Source organism: Lipophrys pholis (genome assembly GCF_963383615.2).
Source record: "Lipophrys pholis genome assembly, chromosome: 11".
Classification (NCBI taxonomy): Eukaryota; Metazoa; Chordata; class Actinopteri; order Blenniiformes; family Blenniidae; genus Lipophrys; species Lipophrys pholis.
The window spans coordinates 18,480,400-18,494,017 of NC_137631.1; the positions used below are offsets into that span (position 1 = coordinate 18,480,400).

The 13,618-nt window shown below is 43.8% G+C and overlaps 1 protein-coding gene across 2 annotated transcripts in view; it reads right to left on the minus strand.

Moving 5' to 3' along the window:
• Positions 1-1,907: 1,907 nt before the first annotated feature.
• Positions 1,908-13,618, minus strand: part of chd2 (chromodomain helicase DNA binding protein 2) — a 29,961-nt gene continuing 18,250 nt past the window's right edge. For both annotated transcript variants that reach the window (XM_080475536.1, XM_080475535.1), the window contains exons 20-42: positions 13,002-13,190; positions 12,732-12,894; positions 12,395-12,547; positions 10,023-10,094; positions 9,657-9,806; positions 9,409-9,557; positions 9,215-9,311; positions 8,999-9,091; positions 8,743-8,916; positions 8,112-8,281; positions 7,959-8,000; positions 7,704-7,843; positions 7,482-7,620; positions 7,219-7,369; positions 6,971-7,093; positions 6,751-6,870; positions 6,050-6,190; positions 5,791-5,907; positions 5,502-5,680; positions 5,294-5,393; positions 5,021-5,210; positions 4,637-4,880; positions 1,908-3,701 (exon numbers count right to left, since the gene is read on the minus strand). In XM_080475536.1, coding sequence (XP_080331662.1) covers positions 3,416-3,701; positions 4,637-4,880; positions 5,021-5,210; positions 5,294-5,393; positions 5,502-5,680; positions 5,791-5,907; positions 6,050-6,190; positions 6,751-6,870; positions 6,971-7,093; positions 7,219-7,369; positions 7,482-7,620; positions 7,704-7,843; positions 7,959-8,000; positions 8,112-8,281; positions 8,743-8,916; positions 8,999-9,091; positions 9,215-9,311; positions 9,409-9,557; positions 9,657-9,806; positions 10,023-10,094; positions 12,395-12,547; positions 12,732-12,894; positions 13,002-13,190 — 3,382 coding nt within the window. In that variant the 3' untranslated portion in view covers positions 1,908-3,415. The remainder of the gene's footprint in view (positions 3,702-4,636; positions 4,881-5,020; positions 5,211-5,293; positions 5,394-5,501; positions 5,681-5,790; positions 5,908-6,049; positions 6,191-6,750; positions 6,871-6,970; positions 7,094-7,218; positions 7,370-7,481; positions 7,621-7,703; positions 7,844-7,958; positions 8,001-8,111; positions 8,282-8,742; positions 8,917-8,998; positions 9,092-9,214; positions 9,312-9,408; positions 9,558-9,656; positions 9,807-10,022; positions 10,095-12,394; positions 12,548-12,731; positions 12,895-13,001; positions 13,191-13,618) is intronic.

Sequence of the window (13,618 nt, forward strand, 5' to 3'; positions counted from 1 at the left end):
GGGAGGGTAATAATAGTAATTTTATATATATATATATATATATATATACATACACACACACACATACATCCACAATTTTGAGTTGAACTGTCAAAATAATAGCTTTGCTGTCTGTTTTCAATCTGACACTACACAAAAAGTAATCAAAGTCGCTTCTAATAGAACTACATTGTTTAGTCGTTTGAATTAACATTCAAATAAATCCCATGTCTGCAACAAACTGATAGTTTTGTAAAACTGAACAAAGGCCAGATTTTATCACCTACGTTTTTTTTCCCAAATACAAGTGGAATACCAATATAAATTACCAATATAATCCATTCTCTATATTTCTGCCCTGACATTCGAGGAAATGTGTATAAAACTAATATAAATGCAATAGTCAAACTAGATTGATAAATTCAGCATTGATATTGTTTTGTGGATGTTTATATTTCCTACATGTCAAACCACTCATTCATAAAATTACACAAGCATATACAGTATATATATATATATATATATGATATTGATTGCTCCAATTTCACAAAATCATGTCACGGTCAAAATATAGTGGCTAAAGATTGAATTGAACATTTTTTACCCAAGACCACATTCATTATCATTTCCACAGGAAGGAAAAGAACGAGGGCAAAGTTATCTTCATGGAAAGCGCCTCACAACTACATACATATACAGGGTAAAAATAATAAAAACATCAGAACAAATTCTTAAATTGAAATGCAACAATCTGAGTATTAGTGGAGATCTCAATCCCTGAAATACAAGAATCCAGCTGTCGTTTCACAACTAATAAAGTGCGAGAGAAATCAAAGATTTTGCAGTCCCACCGGCCTATAATTCAGAAGGTAGGCAGAAAATGTGAACATTTCCCATTATTACTGGTTTGGAGCCTCACTTTCAAAATGGATGTAAAATATGGAGGAATGGGGTGGGGTTTGTTGGGGTTTAAAAGGGATTTCATTGTCTGTGGTTTGATTACACACAGACACACTAATTACCAACTACACACCAAAACGTTTGAGTTGAATTTGATGCAATCAACTGGTTTTCAGGCTAAAGTTACACCAGGACAACAATTTGTTTGGTTAAATGTGGCTTTCAACCACGAATGACCACTTACCTACTTAACAAGAGACAAAATCATGTGGCATCATGTCAGGCTTCTCATCTAATGGCTGGTTCAATAGTTAGGCTGCTAAAATATGCATCACATTGCAACATGCCACAAAGTAAAAGTAATGGTTGAAAGCGGCAATATATGGTTCAACGCACCAAAAAAGGCAAAAACAGTTCAAATGATAGCTGGAACAGCCATGATAGTAAAGTACTAGTTCCAAGATGTACTTTTCAAATTTTAGAAATGCTACATAAACTGCAGTTTGGGTAAATATATACAAACTTTATAATAAATTCTCTAAGTTTTGAAGATTAGTCATCTTATCTGCGGGTCCACGCTCTTGATAACCACAAAAAGCTTCCGGGATGAACCTAAAATGCACTTTAACCTTTACAGGTGAACTTCTCTCAACTATTGAAAGAAAGTTAGCAACACAAAAAACAAACGTGCTCCAACAAGGAGCAAAACTTCACGGAAATTGTTTGATCAACAAATCTCCTTGTTCTATTAGAATCGATATTTCGCGAGACCAAGACCACGTCTAACAGTTGATCAACCTTACCTGGTCATTGGAGCCTCCAAACAGACGGGAGTGTCCACTGAGCTTGTGGTGGGCAGTCCTGGTCCTGGTCCTGGTCCTGGTCCTGCAGTCCTGCATGTTCCCCTGTTCCACTGCTCCAACACACCTGAACTTAGCGAGCTCTGCAGAAAGCCTGATAACGAGCCCATAATTCCAATCAGCTGTGTCGGAGTGAGGACACACTGAAGACACTCAATCAAGCCAGCCTTGCGTAACAAAGTTTATTACATATGTCCAAACATATGTACAGCACATTTCTCATGAAGAGTGGTTTTTCGTGACAAATATAAATTATTTAGACTTTCCTTAAAGAACATATGATACAGGAATTGTACTTTGCTTAGTGTGGAAGAAAAAAAGATGGCCGCCAGCTGAAGCGCACCAGACAGAACGCCCCACGGTTTTCTTTACGATGACGTCGTCAACGCGTTTTTTTTCCCCGTTGATGCTCCAGAAAAAAAAAATCACAGAACAACACACACACAGGCAGAACATGTGGTCCCTCCATGGGACGCCGCTAAAGTCAGCCAGTTGCATCACGTTTCCTACAATGGGACTCCATCTTCGTTGTGCGTGCCCTCAGGACTGTTGGTGAACCAATAAACAGCATGGTAATACACATAAATAAGGCACAAACGGAGAAACATTGAAAAGAAAAGGAAGGAAACAAAACAACCTAAGATGATCAGAGTAGGAGATTTGGCACGAGACGAGCGACCAAAGGTGATAAACATACTGACAGAGACTTCATGGCGAACTCCCCAGAGTCCTAAATACTGCCAGGCCATCGATGAAGAATCAAACCGTCGCTTGGTTTGTCCGTTCAGACAAACCTGAATACTCAGGACGGGCTGGACGACGGCCGAAGAAACTACGCAGAAGTACCAATCTCAACCATGGTAACACTGAGCAGCAAAAACACCCGCGATTGTTCCATTTCATAGTGTTGTGACCCTTCCAACGAGCCGTTTCAATAAATACTGCGTACAAAGCGTTCATTTCATTGGGCCTGCCGAGAGGAAAGTGGTTGAAGTGAACAGAGCAAGAGGATTGCAGTGAACTATACAGCGACACGAGTACAGAGAGCGAACATGAGACATACTGGCGTGTTTCAGGAGAATTGGCTCCTCCACATTTTCAAGTCCCACGATTCCTTCCGGTGACACGTTGGGACATTTCAGAAGGTGCGGATGAGAACACACGTTACGCTTTTCCATCAAGACTTAAAGCTAAACACAGAAGGTAATGTCCGTGTCATGGTTCTCCGGGGAATGATCCCATAAAGTTCCCATTTCAAATACGCCCCTCCAAAAAAAAAACAAAAAAAAAAACCATCAGGCACTTTTAGGATTGAGATCACTCATCAGTTCATGTATCCTAAACTTTCCTTGTATCATAGTCCACGGGACTAAGCATCAGAATGTGTTCCACTCGGTTTGACCATGAGAAGCCGATGAGCCACTTCCTTTAAATAAACATGAATGTTTGTTTGTTTGTTTTTTTTTTCTTCCTTCTTCCAGAAGGATGCTAAATGTTCACAGCCACAGTCACTGGAGGAGAAGAGCGGAACTGTTTGCTGGTAAATGGGGTGCACGTTGATTCCCTTTTCAACTGTGAGCTTATAATTGGTGCGTCCACATTTGTCCATCGGCGGCAGCATGAGGCCTCGACTCTGGACAAAACACTGGGATCAGTTTCTTGCACGCCACAGCTTTCTATGTTTTCCTGCTGTTCCAGTTTGGGTCTGCCATGGCGATGGGCTCCGCGGGGCGCTCTTTCGGAGAGCGCGAGTCCTGGGGAGACTTCTGAGCCTGCGGGGAGCGGGGGTCCATCAGCGGCGGGGGCTTGTCGGGGTGGAAGGGCCTGCTGTAGTGCTCCGAGCCCGGTGGGCCTGTCGGCCTGTGGTCCGGCATCCTCCTGAAGTCCTGGGGGGGGCCGTCCCGTCCCTGGTGATAGCTCGGACGGAAGTCGTCTGGACGTCTTCTTTTGTTGTCCGGATGCCTGAGACACAGAATAAAGTGGCGTTTGTTCAACTAAAGGAATCAAGCATGTTTTATCACCTTACAACCAAAACTTGTTGTTTTCTCCCCCGATAGATAAACTCATAACAGTGACAGAAGTAAAAAGATTTTAAATAGTACTCAAATAAGGAGCAACAAATCAATTTGATGTTAATAATCACCGTCAGACAGTGTTGGCGTTATGTCTGCTGTATGCTAACGCTAACATGGCAGCTACACTATTATAAATACCTCAATATATTTTGCTGTGAAGTTTCTTTTCACTGAAATCTACAACCTCGACATGAACCGTCGAGCAAAATCACAGTTCCTTGTGACGGGGACCAAAATGACTGGTTTGAGTTCTTTCTTTGTTTTGTTTACTGCTCTGGATTAAACCCTTCACAAACTGGCCGTGTCATATTTCCCCGCATGGTGATATTGTGGTACCGCCCAGATTAAACAGCTCAGCAGACTGGGCCAGCCTAGTTTGCACCTAAAACTGCTCCAACGTACCGCGATGATTTTAAAGAGGCAAAGCACCAAAAACTAACAGCACTGGCTCTTTGTTGAGTCTCATTGGATTCCATTCCATCTATTAAGAGGACACAGATTGTAGTTTGAACCATGTGACTCTCCGCTCTCCGGTGGATAAGGAAGGACTGATGGTGGAGGCCAAGAAACATCCGGAGCTCTACGGATCCAGTCAGACATATTTCCTGCAGAGTGAGACCTCTGGAGATTATCTATCAAGTTGAGGCTGTAGAGTTTTTTTTTTTTTTTTTACTGCGTATAGTTTTACTATGAAATAAAAAACTAAGCTGGTATATGGGTTTGTCTTGACACCACAGGACAGAGCTTCTTCCATTGTGCCAGCATGTTTTATGACCTAAAGACCAAACTCCTTCAGAGGAACTTCTTATTCCTTCACCTCACCTGTCATAGTACGGCCGGTGGCCCCTGTGGTCCCGGTCGTTGCCGTACGGCTCGTACGGCCGTTTCCGAGGGGAGCTGTTGTTGCGGTAACCGCCCGAGCTGCGATACATGTCTCCGTGTGGACGTCGGTCGGAGTAGTGATCCTTATAGCGATGAGGGTCGTACGAGTGGTGCCGGTCTCCCTGCCAAGACGAGTTGCTGTTACTTGGGTAGTATTTACGGTCCCTCTGCCAGTCGCTTCGATCTGAAAAACAAGAGGACGGAAAGGGGTCATCTTCTGTAAGTATCTGGTTGATTAGTGGTGTCAATATGTAAACTTTGAACAAAAGAAGCCGTTCATGGACTCGAAAATTTGCTCTTAAAATAAATCTATGCCACACATACCGTCATTGCCAAAGTGCCGCTTGTTAGCCATGTTATATGGCTCTCTGTGGTGCCCGTGGGGTCCCGGCTGGTTGGAGTGAGACGATTTGGAAGATGGCTGAGTACCGGTGGAGTCTCGACTGGAACCGGAGGCCTCTGCCCTGAAGGATTTGCCTCTCCCTGAAGAGTCATCCTTCTTCTTTTGTTCCTTCTGCGAAGGTCACACAATGCAGTCAGTGTGGTTCAGATAAGGCGGGTACATTATTCAGTGTCGAACGTGCTGTGTTGGCTGACCTCTTCCTCGTGTGATCGCTTCTTCTGTGCCATTTTGTAAAGCTTGTGAAGCTTCCTGGCACCGAACTCGGTAAACTTGGACACGAAAATCCAGAGGTTTCTGCCAAAAAAAAACAAAAAACAAAAGAGCAGAAGTTGATCATTAGGAGAGACGGACGGACGAGGCGAGTGTCACCTTCACCGTCGGGCTGGTGATAGTCCATCTTACCTTCGCCATATTTTGACGTGTTCAGGGTCACTGTAACATTTAAGGCACTCTGTGATTCGGTCTCCGATCTTCAGCAGGCATGTGCGCGTGTGCTGGAGCTGCTCCTGGTCCGTCAGACCCTCGTCCGGCTTGTCCAGCTGCTTCAGGGCCTTTTTCACCGGCCTCATGCGTTCCTTGCACTGCACACATGGAGTGGCGTTTAAAGGGACGTCCCTCTTTTTGGAAACCGGGGAAACAATGTCTGAACTCCTCTGATTTCTATCTGGCAGGAGAAATAAAAGAAACTCACAATACTGAAGGTTTCCTGGTCGAGTTCATCGTCCTCTTTTACTTCGATGGGAACCGGGTCGGCCCCGGCCGTGATGTGGACGGGACCTTGAGGCTTTTTCCCTTTGGCTGCTTTTGTCTGAGACACACAATGAGCAGATATCAAGATGAGCAAAACGTATCGACCATTTACAGCTTCAACAGATTCTTCATAGATTAATCACAGGATGGGGAAGGACGGGAAAAAGGTCAGAACCTTTTAGAAAGTTCATAAAAACTACCTTTTCTTTTTTGGACTTGGCGCCCTTCTTCTCTTTGTCCCCGTCTTTCTCTTTTTTAGGAGTCCCCTGTTTTTCTTTGTTCTCTTTGTTGTCTTTCTTCTTTTGTCTCTTCTTGACCGGGGACTTTTCTGCTCCGTCTTCCTGCTCAAACAGGAGGAAATACAAAGCAGGTGAAACAAAAGAGCAGCAAGAACGACGACGGGAAGAACAAGCATTGTGACGCTGCCAGGATCCCAATCAAAAGTGCATTACAGCCGCATTATGCATTTCTTTCCAGTCATGGTGCTTTTGTACTTGCAAGCCTTCAAATTTCCAAAAGTTACAGCTGAAGAAACTTTGTTTTCTGCTTTTTAGTGATGAAAAACTCCACATTGCCCAAATCGAGTATCGACAGCGATTCATTCAACCTGTTCGATCGTTTGTTCTGCACAGACATGCAGATGACTTAAACTGCATCTGAGAAACCTTGAAAACGGTCATCATGTGAACTTTTGGATTCTTTCTCCTTTTGGTTGATAGGTTAGCGCCTTTTTAACCATCACATTGTTTCGCTAAACTCTTTAGTTTATATATTTTGTTGTAATTGTGCAGAAAATGTTCGGACTTAGTGAAGGAATAAGTAGGAAAAGATGCCAAGTGCATCTTTGATGGCCTTTAGATATTCTGGCAGGTGACTCGGGAGTGCTCAGGCTGTGGCTGACCTTGACCTCGCCCTCCTCTGACGGGTTGTCGGAGAGGCGCGGGGAGGAGATGTCGTTGCCCTGCTCATCTTTAAGGACCTTCTCCTTTTTGACTCGCGGCTTCCTCTTCTTCACTTTGACCTTTGGGGAAGGAGGTTTGGATGAGCTACACGAGGATTGCGCAGCATGCAAACGCGAACGTCAATGTGGATGAAACGCTCCGTGATGAGCAGCATCGTACCTCCTCTCCGGTTTTAGACAGATCTGAACTGTCCTGTTCCTTTTTGAGCAGCTTGAGGAGATACTCCGTTCTCGCCTGCAGTTGTTTGGCTTGAGGCTTCTTGCTTGGGTCATCTGGGAGAATCTGCAGGCAGGGGTGTGAAAGGAAGGCTGGAGTCATCTTTTTGATAAGCAGCCAAAAAATGCTTCACACATTTGTCACTAAACAGCTAATGATTTAGTGTTTCAAATAAAGAGAAAGATATTTGCCTTGTCAGCCAGTTTAAGGTCAGAATCAGTCTTGATCAGATCCCAGTTGCCAAAGCCGTGCTCGTAGGTGCCGAGCAGCAGCTGGACGTCGTCCTGTAGATCCCAGTCCACATCGAAGTGAGCCACCTTCACCCTGCACGTCAGCTTGAAGCTGCACAACACAGAGTGCCGTCAAAAAACAGAAAGACCTTCCTTCGGCACGTCTCATTTCAGAAGCCAAACCAAAAACTTGCTGCCGCATTCTATTTGCAGTCACATCTTACTTGTTCCTCTCAGCTGGGTTGGCGGGCACTGCTTTGTGCAGTGGCTCGAACTCTTCCTCATGCTGGATGATGGACTTTGCATTGACCTGGACTCCTGAGATCTTGATGTTGATTCCTCGCCGTTTCCCGGGACCTTTGGCTGAAACAATAACACATTGCATCGTTTGTGTGCCTGCAGGACGCCGACTTCACCTGCTTGCGGGACCAAAAATTACGACGCACCTTCAACTGGGTTTTCTTTCAGGTGTTCTTCGTGCTCCTGCACTGCTGTGACACAGCTGCTGTGGATCAGTTCACCCAGTCTCTTCAGGTCCGCGATCGATTTGTCCACAAGCTCGGAGTCTCGAGCAATTGCTTCCAACCTGAATGAGAGACGCACAATTTGTTGAGCACGAAGCAAAGACATCCTGATTGCTCCTACTTTAGTCATCAAATAATTGTTTATTGATTGTTCGTTGGCATCAACATTTTATTTACCTTTCAAGTGGAGAGCCGAATTTCTTGTACGCTTTAATAAACCTGAGGAGGGCATTATGGACATTTACAATTAAATAGAATGTTTAGAAATGCAACTTAATTACACAAAAAAAGAAAAAGAAATGTTTTAGGTTTTTTTTTAGGACACTTTACCTGCGGATCTCTGCATCAGTGAAACCTTCCACGTTGTTTTTGCGAGCTCTTGGTCGTCCTCTCCGTTTTGGCTTTTTGTCATCATCACTGTCGTCAGTCTCACTATCGGAGCCTGAAGAGCGATGCTTCAGCTTGGAGCCAACGTCACTGTCACTGTCGTTGGCCCGAGCCTGAAAGACAAAGGCGCCTGGCTTTAACAAATCGCCGTCATCTGAAAGAAAAGCTGGTAACAACTGGGCTGAAGACTTCCTGTTTGCTGCTGCCCGTCGGTGAAGCAACCAGTCACTTTATGCTGCACTGCAGGTGTAACTCCTCTATTTACCTCTTATTCAGTTCTATTGATTTTATTATCACTTTAATTCTTATATATAGTTATTTTTCCTGCATGTTTTGCTGTAACTGTTGCTGATGTACGGTGTGAGCACATGACATGACCAGACTTTAATCCGGCGATCATTGTTTAGATTCCAGAATGCATTAAAAAAAACCTGATTGAATTAAACGGTTGGTGACAAAAACCTCCGCTTTGTGTGTATGTGTGTGTGTGCGTCTGTTAAGAGAATCCATGAGGTGACAATAAATGTTGAAAAATGCACAAAGAAGATTGATCCCACGAATAAACCTTTCTCACCCGTTTGTTGGAGCTCCTGCTTCGGGGCAGCATAAAGATGTCCTCCATCTCTCGCTGCTTCTCCTCCTCCTCAATTTTGCGCCGCTGCTCCTCGGGAATGATGTCGTCCCACTCTCGCACCGGCTTCTCCTCAAAGTCTGGAGTGCTCTCTTCCATACTGGAGAAGTTGGCCACCTGCAGCAACCGGACGGAGACACTTAGGACAAAGAGAGAAGCCTGTGCATCGTGTCGATGTCTGAACGTGAAGCAGCAATACCTTAAACTGTGACAGAAGCTCGTCCGTTGCACTTGAACCTTGATCGCTTTCTCTTGTTTCGGCCAGCCTCAAGATCTCATCGATATCCATCTCCTACTCAAACAAAGAAATTCTGATTTCAGACATTTTTTTCGTAGTTTTTTGGCAAAGAAGCCTTCAGCACTCACACAACCAAGACTTTTCAATGAATCCATAACTATTGACGCATGATGATACCTGTGGCTCAGACTCTTCTCCCTCTGGCTCTTTGAAAAGCTCCTCAGCACCAAACTTGAGAATTGCAGTCAGTTCTTCCTTATTAAAAGGGTTTGAACTGTTGGAGAAAGAAAATAAATAAAGCTTGCATTCAGTTTGCATCCTCGGCTTTGAGCTCTTTAGAGAAATTCTTGAAGGAGACATGGAATCTTTACTTTGTAGTGCTTGAGTTGCTGTCTAGAACGGTGCGACCGGTGGTGTCCATCCTCTGGATGACAAGATGGTCTAAAACCATCTTCTTCTTCGCCCTCTCAATGATTTCCTCCTCCACGGTTCCCTTAGTGACGAGCCGATAGATGTTTACCTGTGGAGGGAAAAGCGTGGAAGGATCTTAATACAACGGTGCCGCTCAAACAGCATGAATTGTTTTGACCTAAAACTAGGAGTCTGAGTTATAGATTACCTGCTTCTTTTGGCCGATCCTGTGAGCTCTTGCCTGAGCTTGCAGGTCGTTTTGAGGATTCCAGTCAGAGTCGAAGATAACTACAGTGTCGGCTGAGGCCAAGTTGATACCTAAACCTCCAGCTCTTGTAGATAACAGGAAGCAGAAGTCCTACAAAATACACAAAATAGGTCAAGAAACATTGTCAACATGGTACTGGTGTCAAGAGAACTCACTCAAATTGGTTCAAGTGGAAGCCAAAATTCAAGCAATTGTGTGACATGGATGAGCTAATCCTGTTACTTTAACAACAGAAAATAATAATATATATATCTATTTATATATAACCTTCACTTGTTTAAGCTGATGAGTCAGTAGTGAACATACCTCGGAACCTTCTGCATTAAAGTGGTCGAGTGCTTGCTTTCGGATTTCTCCCTTTATGGATCCGTCCAGCCGCTGAACGGGAGACAAACACAGGAAACAGGTTCACCCTTTGAAGCTTTCCCTGGCAGATAACCTTGGCATCACCCTGCTCCATGTCACTACATGCAGTCTATACGCTCAGACTGATCACCGCGTCCAAGCAAAGAATCAAGTCAGCAAAAACCAGCCCAGTCCAGTGACTTGCAGCACTCCAGCTGGTCCTCTGGAGAAAATAACTTGTCGATATAAATAAACACATGAACTCTCCTCCTGGCAGAGTGTGTGAGCAACAACACTGACATCGGATCCTCATCCGAGCCTAATCTGTCCGGTGCGCCCATCTCCAAAGGCCTCTCACAGTAAACACGGAATAAAAACACCCACCAATTACATAGGGGCCTGCGTCTAGCAACAGATTTTCATTTAACTCAATGTCTAATTAAATACGTAGCATCAAACAAAGGCTTTTTGACCCATCAAAGTTGATTTCTATGGCACCTTTCAGATATTAAATCACTTCACAAATGATTTCCAAAAAGTATTAAAAAGGAAATGCATTCACAACAAACACGAGGAAGTTTTTGTGCACCAGACCCTTTCGATCTGTTGATCATTTGTTTATTAATTTATTAACAGGATAACCCCTTGAGATGTAACATCTCGTTTGCGAGGGGGTCCTACAGCAAGAATCTTGAAACAATAATTAATGAATAATTAAAATAAAAAAAAAGATGAGCAAAATGACAAAACGACAAATACAACATTCAAAACACATAACATGAATACAGACAGGACAGTCGCTTTCAACAATTGTGGAGCCCCTCATACTGACATGAGGATTCAGTATAAAGAAAAATAAATTCCCATGTGCTGTTGGTAGCCTAATTTTTGGATGAAAGCAAAAAAACAACGAGACGGTTTGTATTTCCACAAGAAGGTCCGGACTACCAGAACTCCAGTCCTCAGCACCATCCCAACACAGTGCTGAATATTAATAATACAGTTTATGGACATTTCCCTCAGACAAAAGCCACCACAGACTAGGATCAGCTTCCTGTTGCTGCTCCTCAGAGTCCCCCAGCTTATTTTTATTCGTAAATCCGTAAACCTCGTAAAAATTTACGAGGTTTCCCTATTTGCAATTGAGCGGCTGTCTGATTTAAAGTGACGTTTAAGACTAGCGCCCCCACACTTCAATGGTGAGGACAAGAATTGCATGCAGGCCGGCAACTTTATTACAGCGAAAAAGTGAAGATTCACCCTCATGCACAAATAAAAATAGATTAAAAAAATAGCCTAATTTTACACATGATCATGACAAAACTGAAACCAAACAAAAAACAGAAAGGAAATGCATAGGAACAAACAGCATTTTAGCAATATTTTAGAGACCACCAAAATTTTACAAATCATGTTAATGCTCTAATGACGCTAATGCTTGACGCCCTTTCTGGTCCACCTTTTGAACCACTGGAACAGGCGGACTTGAAAATGGTGACCATGAAGACATCTTCACTGTTGTCTCTGGCTTCAGCTAAACGTGGGGGGGAGATTCATGCTCTGTCAGTACATGAGACATGTATGAAGTTCTACTCGGGGTACCTAAGCGTGACCTTACAACCTATGCCTAAGTTGCTGAGGTCATGTTCCCAGATTGACCTCGTGTCATTTAATCCCCCACCATTCTCCTCAGAGGACCAGAAGCAGTTACATATGCTGTGTCCTTGCTCATTCGTAGCGAGAAGAGGTGTGCATTTTTAGAATGACCAACAGCAGTGTCAAGCCCTATTATAGGGAAGAGGGATTCCGCCCCCTGGACACTGGCGCACTTGATTCCAGGAAATAATGGCTGGCAGAATGCAACAGGAGCTTCTGATGACGTCACGCTGTAGGCGTTCCCAATCTGAGACACTCACTCATGCTACTCAGAGAACCGGGGTTGCAAGTAACCTAAAGATTTAGTGCGGTGGTAGGGGTCTGCAATATGGTGACATTAGATTGTGAAGGATTAGAACGTGTTGATGAGATTTTGTAGTGTGGTGTCAATGAAGGTGATTGTCAATTATTGGCACATTTCAATGATTAAATAACATATAGTATGTTGGGGTTTTGTTTTTTACCTTATTAAGTATAAGTTTGTTTGAAGAGAACCACTTTTGAACCAAATTAAAATCTGACTGACTTTATTAAGCAAGAAACTATCAGCTTCATCCCACAAACCTGCAGAGCCCAGCACCAGACAGAATACCAAAAAAAAAACAGAGGCCTCCCATGACAAACTGTTTCAAGTATGAAAACCATGAGTGAAACACAAAAAGCTGTGCAGGTTTTACCTGGAAAGGGTATCGCTTTTTAGCGAGGTACTCGGCCAGAATGTCCAACATCCGGACCATCTGGGAGAAGATGAGGACTCTGTTGCCTCTTTCTCGGAGTCTGGTCAGCAGCTTGTCCAGCAGAACCAGCTTCCCACCACCTCTCACAAGACCCTAAAAGATATATATATATATATATATATATATATATATAAAAATATCAAAGTAGCACAGAGCAGTGTGTGTGTGAGAACAGCTGTGTTTTTCTTCTATGTTAATCTGCAGCTCGTTTCCTCTGCAGAGCGGCGTTATCCCGGGGTGGCGCTCGGAGCTGAAGCCGGTGCACAAAGAGACGTACCTGCAGGTGTTCCTGCGTCGTCTCAGCGTCTCCGTCCTCGGGCTGTTTAATGAGGAAACTGTGGTTGCAGCACTTCTTCAGCTCCATCACAATGTTCAGGAAGCCGGAGGAGCTGCCCCGGGTGCCTTTGGAAAGAGCCTTGTAATTCCTTGTTAAGATCCACCTGGAAATATTCAGGAACAAACCAAGTCAAAGAAGAGGAGAGACCCAGCTTCTGCACACGTGAGTTACGGGAAGACGGCGGCGGCGAAGCCAGGAGAAAAAGCGTACTTGTAAAACTGTTTCTGCTGTGCGGACATGTCCACGCGGAGGATTTGTTCCACCTTGGCCGGGAGAGATTTCTCCACATCTTTCTTGACACGCCGGAGCAGGAAAGGCTCGAGGACTTTGTGGAGACTCTGATAACCGTTGTCCCTTCCTTTCCCATGTTCATCCTCAAAGTCATCCCAAGAATGAAACCTGCGGGGCACAGCAGATATTACAAACATCACTCCTGTCATGCTGGATTCAAATCAGGCGTTTTCCACATTGAAAAAAACCCAAACAAAAACAAAGTATGGGGAGAGAATTCTCTGGTGCTTCAGCTGGAGAGATTTGTTGCAGGGTCAGATGGATGCTTTTTACAATCATTTCTATAGTTTTAATTATTGAGAAGGTCGCACTACATGTGCAACAGAGACAAATTAAAATAATCAAGACAGTCTGTATATAAACGCTCATCAGATTTTTTTGAATTGAAATTTATTGGATCATTCTCGAAGTAGTAATAACATGGTGTGTTCTGTTATAAGGATGGAAATGGTGGAAGTCCAGCGTTCAACTAAAAATGACAACATTGTGTGAGAAAAGGTACAAGACGCTGCAATGTGGTCGAATTTCTGAGAAAG